Consider the following 22,575-nt stretch of genomic DNA (forward strand, 5'->3'; position numbering starts at 1 on the left):
CGCGATTGATGATTAATTATAATATTTAATTATAATATCAATTATGCGGGAATTTTCTTTATTTTCGGATCTTGCGTCATTTATCTTACTTGATACATTTTCAAGATGCATGTCGCATGAACAACATGCACAATCACGCATCTTTGTATTTTCGCGGTCGGTTTTCGCGGTCGGTTTTTATCGAGAAATTTTCCGTTATTAATTTTTTAATTTTGTCCGCACTATAAATTTCAATTTTTCGCGAGATATAATTGAGATATTCATATAACGCAAAGTAAAATTTCTTTCTGTACTTGATTACAATTCCAAATTTAAAAAACGGGTTACAAAGAAACGGTTATTCAATATTCTCAAATAAATAACAGAATTAATGATAGAAATATTTTTCAATGTTGTACAGTTAGTTTTTATAAATTAATATATATATTTTTTAAATTAACTTCTCGTTGTTTTTGATACAATCGATCCTCGTGTATAATTCGAATCGAACGTAATATTATCTTTCGGCGATGATAATGATCCGACAAGGAAGGAAACAAAGAATTTTTTTCCTTCCTTTTGATCTGGTCGAAATGTGACCAGATTGCATATGGCCAGGAATGACAAAGGTAGGTCTGATCTGGCTTGAAGAAAGAAGATTGGATACGATAAAGGTAAGTGGTCAACATTGACCACAATGGCGAAATAAGGTAACATAAAATATTTATTTATTCCCAAGAGAAGATAGTTCCAAAGGGCTATCTTCTCTGTATTTTCTCGCATGCGAGATTGGAAAAACCGCAATTAAATCCCAATCGCGCGCGTGTTAGAACCCCCAATTCCACATTTCTCACATCTCAAGTGATCGTGTCACTTTGAGGTATCCCGTTTAGGTATCCTACTGGATTAACCAACAAATCAGGCCCCTTATAAATCGTGTCGCGGTTTTCATTAAAGTTTTGTATATTAGATTATAACACGGGTAGGTAGGAAAATGGATAGGTAAGACTATAGATCGGAATACGGGTAGGTAGGGATACGGGTAGGTAGGTAGGGATTCGGGTAGGCAGGGACAAGGGGATATAATTCGATAGAAAGAATTGTAGACAAAATAAAAGTAATATTCTTAATATAATAATAAATGTAATTATTTATTATTATATTTTGAATAATGACAACCCAGATGTATATTAAATAATACTAATTTTTATATTAAATAATTTTTATATTAAAAATTAGTATTTTATATTACATAATATGAAACAACTTTGCGAAATACGAAATACTTGAGGTTAATTATGTGATAACTTTCCTTTCACTCGTATTATTAATATGTATACTAAAGTTAGCTTGGTTCAACGCCAGAGTCGATGAAATCTGTTATACTAATTTGCGCATTTTCGGGCAAAATCCTGAAATTAAAAATATATTTTATTATATTATATTTACTTATCTATACTTGTATACTAATGTAAAATAATAGGAATTGCATAATCGACATTATGTTCTGACTTATTTTTTGTACTCTTGTACAATATATTATATATTGTACAATCGATAAATAAATAAAAAGGGCAAAGACCCGTAACAAGATCTTATTGTTAGTGTCGTAATCTTTAATTAAGTCAAATAATTGACAAATTTAAGAAACGTTTTGCCCTGACATTAGGCTATCCTCAGCAATGCAATAAATTAAATTATACCTGAAACAGAATCGCCCTAGGGCGATGGAACGGCAGATAAATTCGGAAATAAGCCGACGCGCTCCACAGACGTGCTTCTGTTTACTTACTCCACGAGCAGCCCCCCACATAAATTAAATTAATTACATCAATAAATAAAACTTAAGTCGCAGAACAAGCATTATTTTTGGTCGGAAACGCATATGTTTTAAAAGTAAAAAGTCAAGAAGAAATGTATAATGAATGTCGAGACGTATAAAGCTGAAATAAGATGTTTTTATTTTAGTTTATGCAAAAAGTATACGATAATGCATGCTTGTTCTGCGACTTTAAGTTTCATTTATTCGTGTAATTAATTTAATTTATTGCGTCGAGGATTTGGTCTAATGTCAGGCCGAAACGTTTCTTAAATTTGTCAACTATTTATCTTAATTAAAGATTACGACACTAAGATTTTGTTGTGGCTCTGTGCTCTCTTTATTTATTTATTGATTTTGAATCATTTTATAGATAGTATATATCAAATATTTTAAATGATATATATATATATCACATTTTAAGTGCATTATTCATTGTAGAGTTCTTACACGTTTTATCGTGTGTAAATTAAAAACACACCTAAAGTGAATTTAATTTACACACGATAAAGTGTGTAAAAAGTGTCTACAATAAATAACGCACTTAAAATGTGTAAAAATGACACATTTGTTTTTGTAGTGTACACATATGTATATGAATATTGCAATTTAGTTACCTAACAAATGCCACGAGAGAAAACCAAAATGATGGAACAGATTTGTTTCTTATATTTTGTCGTTGCGCTTTAATTATTTGTGCAGCTGTATCTTTCGGTGAACTTGGTTGTAAGAATGCTTCTAACCTAGGAGCAAGATTAAATAGAAATGTTGAGTATCAGTCTTAATAATCGAGTTTATCATATTTGCGTGTGTGATTGCATTTATCTGTTTGTATTATTATATTAAGTTCACTATAAACCTACATCTTATTTATTTTTGGGTTTTTGTAAAGTCCCGTATCCACCATGTAAGGATAGATGGTAGTGAATTTAATTTGGGATTTTTCCTTACTTGTCACTCGTAATTCATTATCAATGGCATCCATTAAACCTGAAAAGTAGAATCTACATAAACTTGAACCACTTAAATATTTATGAAGTTAAATCAGTTACTTCTAGTAAATTCTGAGTATACATTATACACACACATATAAAGAATCGAGTATAAACAGGATCGTCAGGATAACACAAGACACAAGTTTACCTTTGACTGCATGCTTTGAAGCGGAATAAGGAATTAAGTTGGGAAGTCCTGCGATGCCTGCTATTGATGAGAGTGCAACGACGTGACCATAATTTTTTTCTATCATAATCGGTAAAAATGCCTGTAACATCTGAAAAAAATCGCGTAATAGTTTGTGAGAGCGCGTAATATTATGTGCGTAACAGCCCAAGGAGAACAAAAAGTCAAGATGATGTCATTGTGAAAAAGTCAGAGTTTAATTACTGATCATTTTGCACATTTCATTTTAATAACATTGATAGATAATAAGGTAAATTCTTTAAAAAATAATAATTTCTAAAATTCGAAGTATAAGTTCCAATGGAAATCCGCACGAATATAGAAAACGGGCTAACTAAGAACCAGGCGCGGTAAATAATGCGCAAAAGTTTCATTTTTATTTCTATTTTACATATCTTCCAATCTTGACTGCGCGCCGACTAAATTTGTCAAACTTGAAACACAGTTCCGGTTGGAGTAGTAAAATCCCCCCCCCCCTACACCTAATTAAATCGATTCGATATGCATCTAAATAACTGTAAAGAAATCATTGCGAAAAATATTACCTCAGCCAGGGTTCGAACCTGGAACTTCCTGGATTTTACTACTCCAACCGGAGCTGTGTTTCAAGTCTGACAAATTTAGTCGGCGCGCAATCAAGATTGGAAGATATGTAAAATAGAAATAGAAATAAAACTTTTGCGCATTATTTACCGCGCCTGGTTCTTAGTTAGCCCGTTTTCTATATTCGTAATAATTTCTAATTATTAAAAAATTTTAATTATCAAATAATTATTCCACAGAAATATAAAACAATTAAAATAGCACTATTTATTTACAAGAGCAGAAAGGCAACTCAATATTTATATAATAGTCGATTTTAACTTACCCAAAAGTGGGCTAGCACATTAATGTTGAAGATTTGTTCGATTTCATCGGCTGTATAATCTAGAAAAGCACGACATGGCATTATACCAGCATTGTTAACTAAAATTGTGACATCGCCGACTTCTTCCTTCACTTTTTTAGCTAGTGCAAAAATCTCTTCTCTTTTAGTTACATCACATCTATAAAATGGTAAAATGTTAATTAAGGTTATCGTACTATAAATATTATAATGACATTTCTTACTTTCTAAATTTCTTGGAGTGGAAACTCGGCCGAAAGAGTGAGATTTCAGATTGAAATCTCACTCTTTCGGCCTAGTTTCGGCCAAGAAATTTAGAGTATACCCATATATTACTATAGTAATAAGAGAAAGAGAAAGAGAGACGCAGAACAATTTACGATGTGACCTTTGCGTTGCCTAACAGAAGAATTTTATTAATAATTGGAATATTTGTGCAATAGAACAAATTGATCTACTTTTTGCTAAATAAAAGAAACTGACTGTTGTATGTCAAAGTAATAATTAAAATTCCTGTGGTCGATATAAGAAACTAATATAAGAGTAACATACCGATAAGCGTATGCATTTTTTCCAATTTGGTTGGCCGTTTCCTCGTTTGTATGTTTGTTTACATCTAAGCATACCACTTTCGCCCCCAAAGACGCATATTGAATCGCCAACTCCTTTCCTATACCGTGACCTGCACCTGTTATCTTGTAAATGTAAAGAAATATAATATAAAAACACATTGTTATTGTGAAAACTTATTCGCACTTCGTAAAGTGTATTATTATATCATTATTTAATATATCACCAAAGATTAATCTTTAATATTACATTATATTTATATTTTAATATTACATTATATTTTAACATTGTCTTAACATTAAATAAGCATTATATATTTATCTTAATTAACACATATTTGTTACTAATTAAAATCAAAAGTTTTTCATTATTTCTCATTGTTTCACATATAAATATATATGTGTGTGTATATAATTACGATAAATATATAAATAGATAAATAATCTTTTTACTAAAATATATATATTTTTTAATTAAAAAAAAAAAACTCAATACGTACCAAAACAATCTCACCAGCCACTTCCTTTTCATGTAATCCGAAGCAATGGTGGTATACGCTTTGGCATATGTAGTAAAAAATTTGCGAAGTAAGCCATAACAGGTTTACATAAATTTGTACGATCTTGATCATACACATTATAAACTGAAAAGTTATTAATTTTCTTATATGAATATCGCGCAAGTATTAACTACTTACATATACTTACAGATAATAAATAAATTAAAATTAAAGCTGTAAATTTTAAAAAGTGAAAAAAGACTCATTGAAAGGACAAAATATTTTACATTGTCTTGAAGAAAGCTGATGTTTCGGAATATATTTCATTTGGAATATATAATTTTGTTATTTGTAAGTGAAAAAGGTAAAATTCTACGCGTTGTTAAGTGTATCATAGAATACGTGATATTGATGATAACAAATATTTTAAGAATTTGCTGTGTCAATACTTAACAGATGACCTCAGCGGTTCAGATGTGTTATTGATACATTGTGTGAGGTACATTGTGTCGATATGTACATTAAATTCTTAAAATATAGTTTTAAACGTGTGTTAACGTAATAACATTTATTTTACAAAACTGATTGACTTATTTTTCGTAACATATCCTATATTCCATATTTTTCATATCTTATATCTTTTATATTCTAAAAATTTGTGTTAGTATTATTAAATTGATTATCAATTTAATTATGTAATTGTACTATTTTAGTTTTAGTTTAAGATTTTGTTTCAAGACGGATAGTAACGGCGCGTGGTTTGCTAAGGCGAAGAAAGGCACCTAAATTCATGCGAATAATATTATTAGGTACAAAAAATCTAGCCCGACCGTATAAGGCATATTTCTATCTATTTGTGGTATTCACAGATCGGTCGAGTTCATCTATATTGTTTATTTTGCAACTTCCGGTTTCAAAATGCGGATAGAATACTTTTTTGTTTAGCTGTAAAAATTTTTAGAGAATATTATATTAATAGTCATTTATATTAGCATTCATACCTATATAGTATAAGTACAAATAGATTGACGTGACGCATAAGTAACATGGTACATAACGTGACATCGATTTTCTTTCTAACAGCTATTTGCAAGAACAGCAAAGAAAACTTAGAAAACGTAAAATTTAAGTGGAGTTTAGCAATATTTTTTTCTTATGTTAATTTTATAATATATTAATATTTAAGATATAAAATCCAATTTTTTTTGTATTTGCAAATCATAAAAAATATAATTTTTGTATTTTATAATTTTCAGTACAAGGTTTTCCAATATTTTTGTATTTTAAATATACAAACATTTTATATTTTAAATATGTATAAGTTGATAATTAGGAAGTTGCTGAAAATAAATAGCTCTTGTTTTATAACAAATTGATGAAAGAATGTAATAAAGTAAGCAACACTATAAAAAAAAAACATACTATTATTCCCTGGTAGAATAGTATACAGTAAAAAAAATATACACGAATATTATAACAATTTATAAATATATACACGAAACTTGTAGAGAAATAAATAAACATAAGAAGAAATGTAAAGTACGTTGGTCGCATGATTCAATGGCATACGTTCAGATATTATCAGCACGAGGAATTCCATTTATCCGGAATTCTTCGAAGGCACAATTTATAGTTATTGCCAAATATAATGTTATAGAAAATGTAATAAGTTTCAAAAGTATCTTGATAACTGAGCAAGTTCAGATAATCGTCATTTCGAAAACAAATTTATATTACTAATTGCAAGTTATAAAATTAGCTTAATTGTTGGTTCTTTTTTTATAATATTTATTTTTACAAGTTTGTGTATGTATATTTTATACTACTCTTTTTTAGATATATTAATAGAAATAACTATTAATAGATATATGAATAATACAAGTACACAGAAATATATAAGCCTTATACGGTTGGACTGGATCTTTTTTATGCCTAATAATAATAATATTATTTACGTGAATTTATGTACATATTTCTTCGCCTTAGCAAGTCACGCACGGTTACTATTGCCACTATTATCGGCCTTGAAACGCAATCTTAAACTAAAGCTAGAATAATACAATTATATAATTAAATTAATAATAAATTTAGTAATACCGATATTACTACAAATCTAAAGAAGAAATAACAAATTTCTTCTTCAATATATAGTGTTAATGCATTTTATTTTATCCATTCTCTCATTATAACACTCCAAGAAATAACAGCTGTTTGATTTCACTTTCCGACTTAACGACTTTCCAACGATTGTCTCACTTCTTAAATATATAAATGTATAAATATATTTCTGGAAATGTGAGTGTAAGACTGACCATTTTACGAAGAAAAATTGTCCGAACGAGCTAATGTTTGAGCCTTTTGTGATCACGACACTTCAACTATGCCTTTCTGGACTGTTGCGTATGAAACTGTATTATAAGTAGGACATGTTTCCTCGCACCAACGAAAGCGAGAACTGACGAACACGCTTACGAACACGTCGACTATATACCTGCCTGATTACAAACATTCACGACGATCGATCGGCTGGTTAACGGCTGTCCTTTATGGTACGTTTATTAAACTTTAAATATATGCATCTTATTTCTCTTCTCCAGTCGGTAGATCAGTATCTCTAAATAATTTATGTATCTTTAAATAAAAGTAAAGGTTACTTGTGCTAAAATGTATTCTGGCGGATATCTAGAAAAAAAATTTTGGGCCTTGTGAAATCTTAAACTTAATCTCAAAATTGTATTTATCAAGTCTCTATAACGTGCTTTTATAAATCAGAGAATTATTTGGGTCTTCTGTTCGTTCGAATTTGAATTTCTGATTGAAATCGAATGTTCAGAGAATAGCAACAGACTTATGAAGTTTAAAGATATTGATTTTGATTTTCTATGTATTTTCTATTCCAATTACCTTGCAATTAATAGCAAAAATGCAAGACATATTACATATGCTGTAACATATTTTGTGACTGAAGATGATCTCAATTTTAAACAAATTTCACCAAAAATTGTATTCAAAATGTCGTAAGTGAGAGCTTAAATAAAAAATATACATAATAATAATTTTCTCGGGAACATAGCTTTGTACAATAAATTTTTATTCAATATTTTTAAAATAAAAATTACAATAATCACAACATAACGTAGAATAAAATAAACGCTTTTTTAATTTTTAATATATTCCTCAGCGATGTTGTTGCTAGGTTGCTTACCAAAAGCATCCTAGGGAAGACATTTCGACATCAACATATTCAAATGAATGAACAAAGGAATTTAACCTTCCTAAAGCAATCAAATTTAACAGCCTCTCTTCCGACACATTTATTCAAACATTCCAGGATCTACACGAGCGACGTATAAAGAAACGTATAAATAATGGATGTATAAAGAGAATATATTTAAATTATTTTTTTTTAAATTATATATTTAAATTAAAAAGCTTTTTATATTATTCTGTGTTACGTATTGTAATTTTTATTTTATCAGTCCCAGAACTTTTTCATTAGTCCGACCTTGTATTCTTGCTATATAGGTAAGAAAAGATAAGACAGATAAAAATATTTGGTAATTTTAAAGTTTTTCACGTATTTTTCTACAGTTTATCTTTAACGATTTTTTAATTAAACTATATATCTAACATGTAAAGAACCTTTTTTTAAATAATCTAAATTTATTTCATAAATTATTTCTAATTTATGTCTTAAATTATAAAATCGTGATGACAATATTAAATTATGTTATCAGAATTATTACATTTCAAACATACAAACATTATACTAAGTATATACACCTATAAATTAATTACGATTATTATTTAGATAATTATTTTTATGCAGAAAATCACTGCAGCAAGAAAAAAAGGCAGAAAAAAAGAATGGACGTACCTTCTAATATAATAAAAACCTATATATAATATATCATAAAATTTATAAATTTTACAGATATTTTTAATCTTCTGGATAAACTCCTGTATCGAAGAAGTCTAGTATGCATCTTAATGCTTCGTCTGGTAAATGTCTGAAATAAAAATTATAATTTTATTACAGACATACAGAAAGGAGAGAGAAATAGTGATCATAGTACAACAGTATTTATATTATTAACATATTTATAGTGAATTGTCCTCCGGCTCATTTTGTCGTATATTTAAAAATATATATCTTGAGTGTATTATAATTTACGTACCTTAATATCGTAGATAAGGATAGCCAATGTGAAGGTATGCCTTTGTTTTTGTAATTTAGTCTCTGCGCATCAATTATTGACGAAGCCACGTCTCGCGGTAAAAGTCCTCCCATTAATCGTGGAAATCTATATGGGTGAATAAAATTGAATCACTTGCCATTAATAAATGCCATAAATATCTTATTAATTAAATAATATTGTTGATGTATAAAAAGATCTAATTAACAAAAGGTATGATACTATTGAAATAAAAATTTGATTTCGTCCAATATATGGCAGTGCATAAAAGGAATTAACTGCGTGCGTGATATTGCAAGACATTTATTACAATAGTGTATTGTTGTAAATTTACCTAATTTTAGGCTTTTTACTCAGTCCAGTAAGTACGAGAGCCGGATAAACAGTAGTGAATTTAACAGAGGATTTTCCGTTACTTAATTCATTTAATTCTTCAGACATAGCTTCCATTATTGCTGTAAATCAATATTTTAGATAATTTTCAACAAAATTCATGCATTTTCTGGGTATACCATTTTTATTATATAAATTAAAGCGTTCATTAGCTTCTCGTAGGCTAATTAAATATTGTCGAAAACAACATTTTAAAAGACGATTAATCTATGCTTGAAAGCTAAGATTCACAAATAATAACGAAATAATAAACATATAAAACTGTGTGTTATTTTAATCTCGATATTTGTGTAATACGAATACTATTTCTTAAGTAATATATCAAAATTACATCATAAATACGAAGCAAGAAATTAATTCAGAAATTTCCATCAACGACGTCACATGTGGGGTCCAATTTCTTCGATATAATGACAAAAATCAGGAACGGCCAATTAAATTATTACTATTATTAAATGTTGCCATGATTTATGCGTTTCATGAGCATATCGTTGTCATTATATAAATTAAACTATTCATTATCTGGTTCATAGGTTAGATAAAAATTTGCGAAGACAACATTTTAAAATGTTATCTTCAAATTTTTAAGTAGTCTACGAATAGGTAATGACCAGAATTGAAGGTTTGTAAAGTAGTTAACATACAAAATAATTTGATCTGTTTATTTGCCCAAAGTAGGACTATTTTCTTTATATTTTCTCGCATATGTGCGAGATTGGAAAATCCCCATCCCCAATTAAATTCCAATCGCGCACGTTAAAACTCTCAATTCTACGTTTCCCAAATCTCAAGTGATCACTTTGAGGTATGGATTAACAAATACTAAATTGTAATACGGGTAGGTAGGACAACGGATAAAGTTAAGCGTGTAAAAAATGTCCCTCTCGTGGTGTGCCACCTTGCCGTGGTGAGAGGGCTCCCTGTATCAACGATCCACTGGGGCAGTACCTTTGGCTTTACCGAAGGGAGGGCCCGGTGGGGAGGTACAGGGTCTACGAGCACACCGTACCCTCCTCCCAGTTCGCTGGGAGTGAGGGTACAATGGGGTCCGGCGCTCCCGTCGCGTTGTCTGCCGCGAGACATTACGCTTCGCTCATACGGTCCGTCGCGTGTCCCCCCGCCGCGCCGCGGGACATTTATACCGTTCGGTCGCTCATACGGTCCGTCGCGTGTCCCCCCGCCGCGCCGCGGGACATTTATACCGTTCGGTCGCTCATACGGTCCGTCGCGTGTCCCCCCGCCGCGCCGCGGGACATTTATACCGTTCGGTCGCTCATACGGTCCGTCGCGTGTCCCCCCGCCGCGCCGCGGGACATTTATACCGTTCGGTCGCTCATACGGTCCGTCGCGTGTCCCCCCGCCGCGCCGCGGGACATTTATACCGTTCGGTCGCTCATACGGTCCGTCGCGTGTCCCCCCGCCGCGCCGCGGGACATTTATACCGTTCGGTCGCTCATACGGTCCGTCGCGTGTCCCCCCGCCGCGCCGCGGGACATTTATACCGTTCGGCTCGCTCATACGGTCCGTCGCGTGTCCCCCCGCCGCGCCGCGGGACATTTATACCGTTCGCTCGCTCATACGGTCCGTCGCGTGTCCCCCCGCCGCGCCGCGGGACATTTATACCGTTCGGTCGCTCATACGGTCCGTCGCGTGTCCCCCCGCCGCGCCGCGGGACATTTATACCGTTCGGTCGCTCATACGGTCCGTCGCGTGTCCCCCCGCCGCGCCGCGGGACATTTATACCGTTCGGTCGCTCATACGGTCCGTCGCGTGTCCCCCCGCCGCGCCGCGGGACATTTATACCGTTCGCTCGCTCATACGGTCCGTCGCGTGTCCCCCCGCCGCGCCGCGGGACATTTATACCGTTCGCTCGCTCATACGGTCCGTCGCGTGTCCCCCCGCCGCGCCGCGGGACATTTATACCGTTCGCTCGCTCATACGGTCCGTCGCGTGTCCCCCCGCCGCGCCGCGGGACATTTATACCGTTCGCTCGCTCATACGGTCCGTCGCGTGTCCCCCCGCCGCGCCGCGGGACATTTATACCGTTCGCTCGCTCATACGGTCCGTCGCGTGTCCCCCGCCGCGCCGCGGGACATTTATACCGTTCGCTCGCTCATACGGTCCGTCGCGTGTCCCCCCGCCGCGCCGCGGGACATTTATACCGTTCGCTCGCTCATACGGTCCGTCGCGTGTCCCCCCGCCGCGCCGCGGGACATTTATACCGTTCGGTCGCTCATACGGTCCGTCGCGTGTCCCCCCGCCGCGCCGCGGGACATTTATACCGTTCGGTCGCTCATACGGTCCGTCGCGTGTCCCCCCGCCGCGCCGCGGGACATTTATACCGTTCGGCTCGCTCATACGGTCCGTCGCGTGTCCCCCCGCCGCGCCGCGGGACATTTATACCGTTCGGTCGCTCATACGGTCCGTCGCGTGTCCCCCCGCCGCGCCGCGGGACATTTATACCGTTCGGCTCGCTCATACGGTCCGTCGCGTGTCCCCCCGCCGCGCCGCGGGACATTTATACCGTTCGGCTCGCTCATACGGTCCGTCGCGTGTCCCCCCGCCGCGCCGCGGGACATTTATACCGTTCGGCTCGCTCATACGGTCCGTCGCGTGTCCCCCCGCCGCGCCGCGGGACATTTATACCGTTCGCTCGCTCATACGGTCCGTCGCGTGTCCCCCCGCCGCGCCGCGGGACATTTATACCGTTCGGTCGCTCATACGGTCCGTCGCGTGTCCCCCCGCCGCGCCGCGGGACATTTATACCGTTCGGTCGCTCATACGGTCCGTCGCGTGTCCCCCCGCCGCGCCGCGGGACATTTATACCGTTCGGTCGCTCATACGGTCCGTCGCGTGTCCCCCCGCCGCGCCGCGGGACATTTATACCGTTCGGTCGCTCATACGGTCCGTCGCGTGTCCCCCCGCCGCGCCGCGGGACATTTATACCGTTCGGTCGCTCATACGGTCCGTCGCGTGTCCCCCCGCCGCGCCGCGGGACATTTATACCGTTCGGTCGCTCATACGGTCCGTCGCGTGTCCCCCCGCCGCGCCGCGGGACATTTATACCGTTCGGTCGCTCATACGGTCCGTCGCGTGTCCCCCCGCCGCGCCGCGGGACATTTATACCGTTCGCTCGCTCATACGGTCCGTCGCGTGTCCCCCCGCCGCGCCGCGGGACATTTATACCGTTCGGCTCGCTCATACGGTCCGTCGCGTGTCCCCCCGCCGCGCCGCGGGACATTTATACCGTTCGCTCGCTCATACGGTCCGTCGCGTGTCCCCCCGCCGCGCCGCGGGACATTTATACCGTTCGCTCGCTCATACGGTCCGTCGCGTGTCCCCCCGCCGCGCCGCGGGACATTTATACCGTTCGCTCGCTCATACGGTCCGTCGCGTGTCCCCCCGCCGCGCCGCGGGACATTTATACCGTTCGCTCGCTCATACGGTCCGTCGCGTGTCCCCCCGCCGCGCCGCGGGACATTTATACCGTTCGCTCGCTCATACGGTCCGTCGCGTGTCCCCCCGCCGCGCCGCGGGACATTTATACCGTTCGCTCGCTCATACGGTCCGTCGCGTGTCCCCCCGCCGCGCCGCGGGACATTTATACCGTTCGCTCGCTCATACGGTCCGTCGCGTGTCCCCCCGCCGCGCCGCGGGACATTTATACCGTTCGCTCGCTCATACGGTCCGTCGCGTGTCCCCCCGCCGCGCCGCGGGACATTTATACCGTTCGCTCGCTCATACGGTCCGTCGCGTGTCCCCCCGCCGCGCCGCGGGACATTTATACCGTTCGCTCGCTCATACGGTCCGTCGCGTGTCCCCCCGCCGCGCCGCGGGACATTTATACCGTTCGCTCGCTCATACGGTCCGTCGCGTGTCCCCCCGCCGCGCCGCGGGACATTTATACCGTTCGCTCGCTCATACGGTCCGTCGCGTGTCCCCCCGCCGCGCCGCGGGACATTTATACCGTTCGGCTCGCTCATACGGTCCGTCGCGTGTCCCCCCGCCGCGCCGCGGGACATTTATACCGTTCGGTCGCTCATACGGTCCGTCGCGTGTCCCCCCGCCGCGCCGCGGGACATTTATACCGTTCGGCTCGCTCATACGGTCCGTCGCGTGTCCCCCCGCCGCGCCGCGGGACATTTATACCGTTCGGTCGCTCATACGGTCCGTCGCGTGTCCCCCCGCCGCGCCGCGGGACATTTATACCGTTCGGCTCGCTCATACGGTCCGTCGCGTGTCCCCCCGCCGCGCCGCGGGACATTTATACCGTTCGCTCGCTCATACGGTCCGTCGCGTGTCCCCCCGCCGCGCCGCGGGACATTTATACCGTTCGCTCGCTCATACGGTCCGTCGCGTGTCCCCCCGCCGCGCCGCGGGACATTTATACCGTTCGGCTCGCTCATACGGTCCGTCGCGTGTCCCCCCGCCGCGCCGCGGGACATTTATACCGTTCGCTCGCTCATACGGTCCGTCGCGTGTCCCCCCGCCGCGCCGCGGGACATTTATACCGTTCGCTCGCTCATACGGTCCGTCGCGTGTCCCCCCGCCGCGCCGCGGGACATTTATACCGTTCGCTCGCTCATACGGTCCGTCGCGTGTCCCCCCGCCGCGCCGCGGGACATTTATACCGTTCGCTCGCTCATACGGTCCGTCGCGTGTCCCCCCGCCGCGCCGCGGGACATTTATACCGTTCGCTCGCTCATACGGTCCGTCGCGTGTCCCCCCGCCGCGCCGCGGGACATTTATACCGTTCGCTCGCTCATACGGTCCGTCGCGTGTCCCCCCGCCGCGCCGCGGGACATTTATACCGTTCGGCTCGCTCATACGGTCCGTCGCGTGTCCCCCCGCCGCGCCGCGGGACATTTATACCGTTCGGTCGCTCATACGGTCCGTCGCGTGTCCCCCCGCCGCGCCGCGGGACATTTATACCGTTCGGTCGCTCATACGGTCCGTCGCGTGTCCCCCCGCCGCGCCGCGGGACATTTATACCGTTCGGTCGCTCATACGGTCCGTCGCGTGTCCCCCCGCCGCGCCGCGGGACATTTATACCGTTCGGTCGCTCATACGGTCCGTCGCGTGTCCCCCCGCCGCGCCGCGGGACATTTATACCGTTCGCTCGCTCATACGGTCCGTCGCGTGTCCCCCCGCCGCGCCGCGGGACATTTATACCGTTCGCTCGCTCATACGGTCCGTCGCGTGTCCCCCCGCCGCGCCGCGGGACATTTATACCGTTCGGCCCGCTCTTACGGTCCGTCGCGTGCCCCCCCGCCGCGCCGCGGGACATTTATACCGTTCGCTCGCTCATACGGTCCGTCGCGTGTCCCCCCGCCGCGCCGCGGGACATTTATACCGTTCGCTCGCTCATACGGTCCGTCGCGTGTCCCCCCGCCGCGCCGCGGGACATTTATACCGTTCGCTCGCTCATACGGTCCGTCGCGTGTCCCCCCGCCGCGCCGCGGGACATTTATACCGTTCGCTCGCTCATACGGTCCGTCGCGTGTCCCCCCGCCGCGCCGCGGGACATTTATACCGTTCGCTCGCTCATACGGTCCGTCGCGTGTCCCCCCGCCGCGCCGCGGGACATTTATACCGTTCGGTCGCTCATACGGTCCGTCGCGTGTCCCCCCGCCGCGCCGCGGGACATTTATACCGTTCGGCTCGCTCATACGGTCCGTCGCGTGTCCCCCCGCCGCGCCGCGGGACATTTATACCGTTCGCTCGCTCATACGGTCCGTCGCGTGTCCCCCCGCCGCGCCGCGGGACATTTATACCGTTCGCTCGCTCATACGGTCCGTCGCGTGTCCCCCCGCCGCGCCGCGGGACATTTATACCGTTCGCTCGCTCATACGGTCCGTCGCGTGTCCCCCCGCCGCGCCGCGGGACATTTATACCGTTCGCTCGCTCATACGGTCCGTCGCGTGTCCCCCCGCCGCGCCGCGGGACATTTATACCGTTCGCTCGCTCATACGGTCCGTCGCGTGTCCCCCCGCCGCGCCGCGGGACATTTATACCGTTCGCTCGCTCATACGGTCCGTCGCGTGTCCCCCCGCCGCGCCGCGGGACATTTATACCGTTCGCTCGCTCATACGGTCCGTCGCGTGTCCCCCCGCCGCGCCGCGGGACATTTATACCGTTCGCTCGCTCATACGGTCCGTCGCGTGTCCCCCCGCCGCGCCGCGGGACATTTATACCGTTCGCTCGCTCATACGGTCCGTCGCGTGTCCCCCCGCCGCGCCGCGGGACATTTATACCGTTCGCTCGCTCATACGGTCCGTCGCGTGTCCCCCCGCCGCGCCGCGGGACATTTATACCGTTCGCTCGCTCATACGGTCCGTCGCGTGTCCCCCCGCCGCGCCGCGGGACATTTATACCGTTCGCTCGCTCATACGGTCCGTCGCGTGTCCCCCCGCCGCGCCGCGGGACATTTATACCGTTCGCTCGCTCATACGGTCCGTCGCGTGTCCCCCCGCCGCGCCGCGGGACATTTATACCGTTCGCTCGCTCATACGGTCCGTCGCGTGTCCCCCCGCCGCGCCGCGGGACATTTATACCGTTCGCTCGCTCATACGGTCCGTCGCGTGTCCCCCCGCCGCGCCGCGGGACATTTATACCGTTCGCTCGCTCATACGGTCCGTCGCGTGTCCCCCCGCCGCGCCGCGGGACATTTATACCGTTCGCTCGCTCATACGGTCCGTCGCGTGTCCCCCCGCCGCGCCGCGGGACATTTATACCGTTCGCTCGCTCATACGGTCCGTCGCGTGTCCCCCCGCCGCGCCGCGGGACATTTATACCGTTCGCTCGCTCATACGGTCCGTCGCGTGTCCCCCCGCCGCGCCGCGGGACATTTATACCGTTCGCTCGCTCATACGGTCCGTCGCGTGTCCCCCCGCCGCGCCGCGGGACATTTATACCGTTCGCTCGCTCATACGGTCCGTCGCGTGTCCCCCCGCCGCGCCGCGGGACATTTATACCGTTCGCTCGCTCATACGGTCCGTCGCGTGTCCCCCCGCCGCGCCGCGGGACATTTATACCGTTCGCTCGCTCATACGGTCCGTCGCGTGTCCCCCCGCCGCGCCGCGGGACATTTATACCGTTCGCTCGCTCATACGGTCCGTCGCGTGTCCCCCCGCCGCGCCGCGGGACATTTATACCGTTCGCTCGCTCATACGGTCCGTCGCGTGTCCCCCCGCCGCGCCGCGGGACATTTATACCGTTCGCTCGCTCATACGGTCCGTCGCGTGTCCCCCCGCCGCGCCGCGGGACATTTATACCGTTCGCGTCGCTCATACGGTCCGTCGCGTGTCCCCCCGCCGCGCCGCGGGACATTTATACCGTTCGCTCGCTCATACGGTCCGTCGCGTGTCCCCCCGCCGCGCCGCGGGACATTTATACCGTTCGCTCGCTCATACGGTCCGTCGCGTGTCCCCCCGCCGCGCCGCGGGACATTTATACCGTTCGCTCGCTCATACGGTCCGTCGCGTGTCCCCCCGCCGCGCCGCGGGACATTTATACCGTTCGCTCGCTCATACGGTCCGTCGCGTGTCCCCCCGCCGCGCCGCGGGACATTTATACCGTTCGCTCGCTCATACGGTCCGTCGCGTGTCCCCCCGCCGCGCCGCGGGACATTTATACCGTTCGCTCGCTCATACGGTCCGTCGCGTGTCCCCCCGCCGCGCCGCGGGACATTTATACCGTTCGCTCGCTCATACGGTCCGTCGCGTGTCCCCCCGCCGCGCCGCGGGACATTTATACCGTTCGCTCGCTCATACGGTCCGTCGCGTGTCCCCCCGCCGCGCCGCGGGACATTTATACCGTTCGGCTCGCTCATACGGTCCGTCGCGTGTCCCCCCGCCGCGCCGCGGGACATTTATACCGTTCGCTCGCTCATACGGTCCGTCGCGTGTCCCCCCGCCGCGCCGCGGGACATTTATACCGTTCGCTCGCTCATACGGTCCGTCGCGTGTCCCCCCGCCGCGCCGCGGGACATTTATACCGTTCGCTCGCTCATACGGTCCGTCGCGTGTCCCCCCGCCGCGCCGCGGGACATTTATACCGTTCGCTCGCTCATACGGTCCGTCGCGTGTCCCCCCGCCGCGCCGCGGGACATTTATACCGTTCGCTCGCTCATACGGTCCGTCGCGTGTCCCCCCGCCGCGCCGCGGGACATTTATACCGTTCGCTCGCTCATACGGTCCGTCGCGTGTCCCCCCGCCGCGCCGCGGGACATTTATACCGTTCGCTCGCTCATACGGTCCGTCGCGTGTCCCCCCGCCGCGCCGCGGGACATTTATACCGTTCGCTCGCTCATACGGTCCGTCGCGTGTCCCCCCGCCGCGCCGCGGGACGTTTATACGCTTCGCTCGCCTATACGGTCCGTCGCGCGTCAACGCTTACGCTTACAAAGTTACTTAATCGAATCGTTCATTTAAATGTTTCAGAAAATAACGACGCAGAAGATGACATCGGATCAGCGAGGGAATCCTGCGAAGCTGACATCCCGAGCAGCCTGAGAGGAGGAGGAGGCCTAGGATAGGCATCGGGCATCGGCGTACCAACACTTCTGGTAAATGTTACTTTTTATTTTTTCTGAAGATATTATAGAATCTCTCTTTTCGTTTGTGCTTATTCAGTTGCTACATTAAACCGTGTTTCGGAATTTAAATTAGTAAAAAAAAATATTTTGAAAAATTTGATTCAAGTTGATTCTAACGTAGAAACCTTTTTCGAAGAAGTAATTTAAAATATAATATTAATCTGAATAACGAATAAGATGTTCGATGCGCGTGACACGTATTTAATCGATTCGATTATTTTTATGTTACAGAAAATATCCGCGCGGGAAGGAGCATCATCTTCGCATCGAGGGAACACGAGTGACATCCCGAGCAGCCTGAGAGGAGGTGGAGGCCTGGAAGAGGCATCAGGCGCCGGCGGAACAACATGCGGTAAATATAATCAGTACAAAATTACCTTTTTCAAAAAAGGTAAAAAAAGGGCGCCAAGTACACGCGTGGTTGTTACCTCGGAAAAAAACCAAATGGTAGTATCATTAATTTTATCTCACAAAATTGTCTCACAAAAATTGTCTCACAAAATTGTCTGACAAAAATTGTCACACAAAATTGTCTCACAAAAATTGTCTCACAAAAATTGTCTCACAGAATTGTCTCACAAAAATTGTCTCACAAAATTATTAAATTACAAAATTGTTACTTTATTCAATCCAAGTGATATCTATCTTAACAAAATTATTAAAAACAGAAGTCGTTTTTGTTCGACTCAACTGGCCTAATAATTAATATATTTAAACTCACAACGTTTCGAAAAATTATCTCACAAAATTGTCTCACAAAAATTGTCTCACAAAATTGTCTCACAAAAATTGTCTCACAAAATTATTAAAATACAAAATTGTTACTTTATTCAATCCAAGTGATATCTATCTCGAAAGAAACTAAATAACAAGTGGTATCTATTTAAAAAAAAATATGTGAAATTTTTTAATACTGCGCCAATTACAAAGAGAGAATATATATATATATATATATACCTTAACAAAATTATTATTATATCACGAAATTGCGTTACCAAACTCAATCCAAGTGATATATATATTTCAAAAAAATATATGAAATCTTTAAATTACGCCAACTACAAAGAGAATATTATATTGCTTTGAAAAATAATTGTAGTGCAACTACTCTTAAAAAATAAAACAAAATTGTGTTACCTAACTCAACCCAAGTGGTATGTATCTTTGTATTCCTAAGGATCTTTCTATCAACCCAAGTGGTAGTAGTTTTAATTCTCCTTGATAAAATTATAATATTACAAAGAATCGTTTAATCATTTTAATCACAAAGAATTAAAGAGGTAACATTATAAAATAAAAATATTTAATTAAAATAAAATAAATAAATTTTTCTTGTAAAAAACTTGGCGCTGCTTTTTTAAGGTTAATCCAGACAAACTTGCATAGGTGCATAAGCATATGCATAAGAGATGGATTGGTCTATTTCCTTTTGCACATATATCTGAACCAATCAATTTCTTACGCTTATGTTTATGCGCGATGCAAATTTGTCTGGATAGACTTTAAAAAAGCAGCGCCAAGTTTTTTACAAGAAAAATTTATTTATTTTATTTTAATTAAATATTTTTATATTATAATGTTACCTCTTTAATTCTTTGTGATTAAAATGATTAAACGATTCTTTGTAATATTATAATTTTATCAAGGAGAATTAAAACTACTACCACTTGGGTTGATAGAAAGATCCTTAGGAATACAAAGATACATACCACTTGGGTTGAGTTAGGTAACACAATTTTGTTTTATTTTTTAAGAGTAGTTGCACTACAATTATTTTTCAAAGCAATATAATATTCTCTTTGTAGTTGGCGTAATTTAAAGATTTCATATATTTTTTTGAAATATATATATCACTTGGATTGAGTTTGGTAACGCAATTTCGTGATATAATAATAATTTTGTTAAGGTATATATATATATATATATATTCTCTCTTTGTAATTGGCGCAGTATTAAAAAATTTCACATATTTTTTTTTTAAATAGATACCACTTGTTATTTAGTTTTTTTCGAGATAGATATCACTTGGATTGAATAAAGTAACAATTTTGTATTTTAATAATTTTGTGAGACAATTTTTGTGAGACAATTTTGTGAGACAATTTTTGTGAGACAATTTTGTGAGATAATTTTTCGAAACGTTGTGAGTTTAAATATATTAATTATTAGGCCAGTTGAGTCGAACAAAAACGACTTCTGTTTTTAATAATTTTGTTAAGATAGATATCACTTGGATTGAATAAAGTAACAATTTTGTAATTTAATAATTTTGTGAGACAATTTTTGTGAGACAATTCTGTGAGACAATTTTTGTGAGACAATTTTTGTGAGATAATTATGTACTGCGTTCCAAAATGCAATACCCAAACTTAGAGGGTTAACAGAGAGGGGCAAGGGAAGTAAATTTCATTCACAAATCTCTCTGTTAACCCTTTAAGTTTAAGTATTGAATTTTGGAACACTCTGTATATTTATTATGATATATTAATGAATAAATGTGTGTACGCGCGCGCGCGTTTATATTATAATATATATTTTTTTATTTATATAATTTATATTCGTCTATATAATATTATATTATTCGTATAATATTATAATCGCTGAATGTGGAATATATTACCTTTGACTGCGAATTTTGTAGGACAGTAAACCGTCCCATAAGGAGCGCCAATAAGTCCTGCTACTGATGAAAGTGCCACAATATGACCATAATTTTTTTCGATCATACTTGGTAAGAATGCTTTCAATGTCTGGAAGTAATATCCCTTTGTAAACAGCGGTTTGCAAAAGCTTAATTATATTCGTCCAAATCATACAGTGCATTTCAATTATACGAGCAACAAGCTTATATACATATATTTGTTTTAAGAAATGATAGCAATTGCATTAATGGTTATTTTTTACGTCTCGTAGTTTTTGCGTGTGTCTCAGAGAGAGGTACATTACTTGCCCAATAATGCGCTGTTACATTGACGTCTATAACTCGTCTGATTTCATCCAGACTGTGATTGAAGAATGATTTAACAAACGCTATACCAGCATTGTTGACCAGGATAGTAACGTCACCTACTTCTTTTTTTACTTTCTCGGCTACCCGAAAGACCTCTTCCCTATCTGCTACATCACATCTAAAACGCGATCAAATTTTAATTAGTATTGATAATTTAATAAGGCGCTCCCAGGTATTCGTACACGTGTAAATTCTATTTGAGTAATTTTTTCATTCTAGCCTTTTATTAAAAGAAGTGCATCAACTTACCGATACGCATGTACAGAGTTTTTTCCCATGTTTTTAATATCATTCATCGTCTCATTGTTGGTTTCTTCATTAATATCCCAACATACTACTGTTGCTCCTAACGATGCATACTTAATCGCTAATTCTTTTCCGATGCCATGACCTGCGCCTGTTACCTGTAATAATACATAATATAAAATATTACAAATTACAATTTACAAATTACGTTTCACAAATTTTTTAAGTTTAAAATGACATTGATATTAGATATATTTTTTAATATAAGTAATGCCTATGCTTATGCTAAAAAGAAATACCAAATGACCGTTTAATAGAATATGAAAATAAATGTCATTATCAAATGAAGAATCACATTCAGAATCTAAAATGCAAATCTTTGCATTCGTGTTCTCCTTGGGTAAGCAACTATAAGTCAAGATAATGTCAAAACATCTTTCAAAAGTCATAGTTTTACACACACACACACACACATATATATATATGTATAAAATTATGACTTATATATATATATATATATATATATATACCCAGGTAGCAGAGTGACGTCAAGATGACGTCTAAAGACGTCTTAATGACGTTAGAGACGTCATTAAGACGGAATTAATATGATGATTTCAATCAAGTGCCAGAGGCAATCTCCTCGCAGAAATAAAAAAAACCGTTTATAGATATGCTTCCAGAGAGATTTACTAAAACACATTTTTTCAGAACAATTTGTGAAACTGATTGAAACAAATTATGTTTTCGAAAATGAATATAAAAATCCTGAAAGTCAAAATATCATCATGTAATGATTTTATGACGAGTCACTGTACAGTCATTTTGGAGTCATGATAGTTCAGATTTGTATTATTTTCAATGTTGAAATTTAATAAGATAAAATAATTTTAATGAAGCAATTGACATATCTTACAATCTTGATTTTTTAAAATTTGATATTATTTTAATACAGTAGACCTCCAATACGAGTTTACATAACACGGATTCGTATAACACGGAAAATTTTTAATATTTGTTTGTTTTAAAGTAAAATAAAAAATATTTTAATATTACATGTTTAATATTTACTTTACATTTTTTATAGTAAGCCCTTACTTCTTTTATAAATATGTGTTTCTATATACGTAATCCATATATGTATAATCTATGATGTGACTCGTATAACACAATTTCATATAACGCGAAATACATTTCAC

At 42.0% G+C, this 22,575-nt stretch overlaps 2 protein-coding genes across 2 annotated transcripts; both read right to left on the bottom strand.

The window, feature by feature from the left end:
- Positions 1-1,183: 1,183 nt before the first annotated feature.
- On the bottom strand, positions 1,184-7,406 carry LOC139777331 (epidermal retinol dehydrogenase 2-like). Its single transcript, XM_071714669.1, has 8 exons — positions 7,248-7,406; positions 4,936-5,079; positions 4,419-4,561; positions 3,849-4,026; positions 2,942-3,071; positions 2,662-2,788; positions 2,416-2,541; positions 1,184-1,391 (listed from the first exon to the last, which is right to left on the bottom strand). Exons 1-8 carry the CDS (start codon positions 7,248-7,250, stop codon positions 1,325-1,327), a joined length of 918 nt encoding a protein of 305 aa, XP_071570770.1. The 5' UTR covers positions 7,251-7,406; the 3' UTR covers positions 1,184-1,324.
- Positions 7,407-8,005: 599 nt separating this feature from the next.
- Positions 8,006-21,551, bottom strand: LOC139777332 (17-beta-hydroxysteroid dehydrogenase 13-like). Its single transcript, XM_071714670.1, has 6 exons — positions 21,380-21,551; positions 21,071-21,248; positions 20,741-20,870; positions 9,466-9,586; positions 9,114-9,239; positions 8,006-8,945 (listed from the first exon to the last, which is right to left on the bottom strand). Exons 1-6 carry the CDS (start codon positions 21,424-21,426, stop codon positions 8,876-8,878), a joined length of 672 nt encoding a protein of 223 aa, XP_071570771.1. The 5' UTR covers positions 21,427-21,551; the 3' UTR covers positions 8,006-8,875.
- Between the last annotated feature and the right edge of the window lie 1,024 nt (positions 21,552-22,575).

This window comes from Temnothorax nylanderi, unplaced genomic scaffold (assembly GCF_030848795.1).
Source record: "Temnothorax nylanderi isolate EJ_2023f unplaced genomic scaffold, tnyl_v1.0 TNYL_tig0145_pilon, whole genome shotgun sequence".
In the NCBI taxonomy this organism is placed as follows: Eukaryota; Metazoa; Arthropoda; class Insecta; order Hymenoptera; family Formicidae; genus Temnothorax; species Temnothorax nylanderi.

Coding starts and splice junctions, on each gene's coding strand:
- LOC139777331 (XM_071714669.1), bottom strand. Junction 4,562..4,935: donor TGGCTGGTGAGATTGTTTTG/GTACGTATTGAG, acceptor TACATTTACAAG/ATAACAGGTGCAGGTCACGG. Junction 1,392..2,415: donor TCTCTCGTGGCATTTGTTAG/GTAACTAAATTG, acceptor TTTTAATTTCAG/GATTTTGCCCGAAAATGCGC.
- LOC139777332 (XM_071714670.1), bottom strand. CDS start 21,426: ATGAATGATATTAAAAACATGGGAAAAAACTCTGTACATGCGTATCG. Junction 9,587..20,740: donor TACAAAATTCGCAGTCAAAG/GTAATATATTCC, acceptor ATTGATTTACAG/CAATAATGGAAGCTATGTCT. Junction 8,946..9,113: donor TCCTTATCTACGATATTAAG/GTACGTAAATTA, acceptor TTTTTATTTCAG/ACATTTACCAGACGAAGCAT.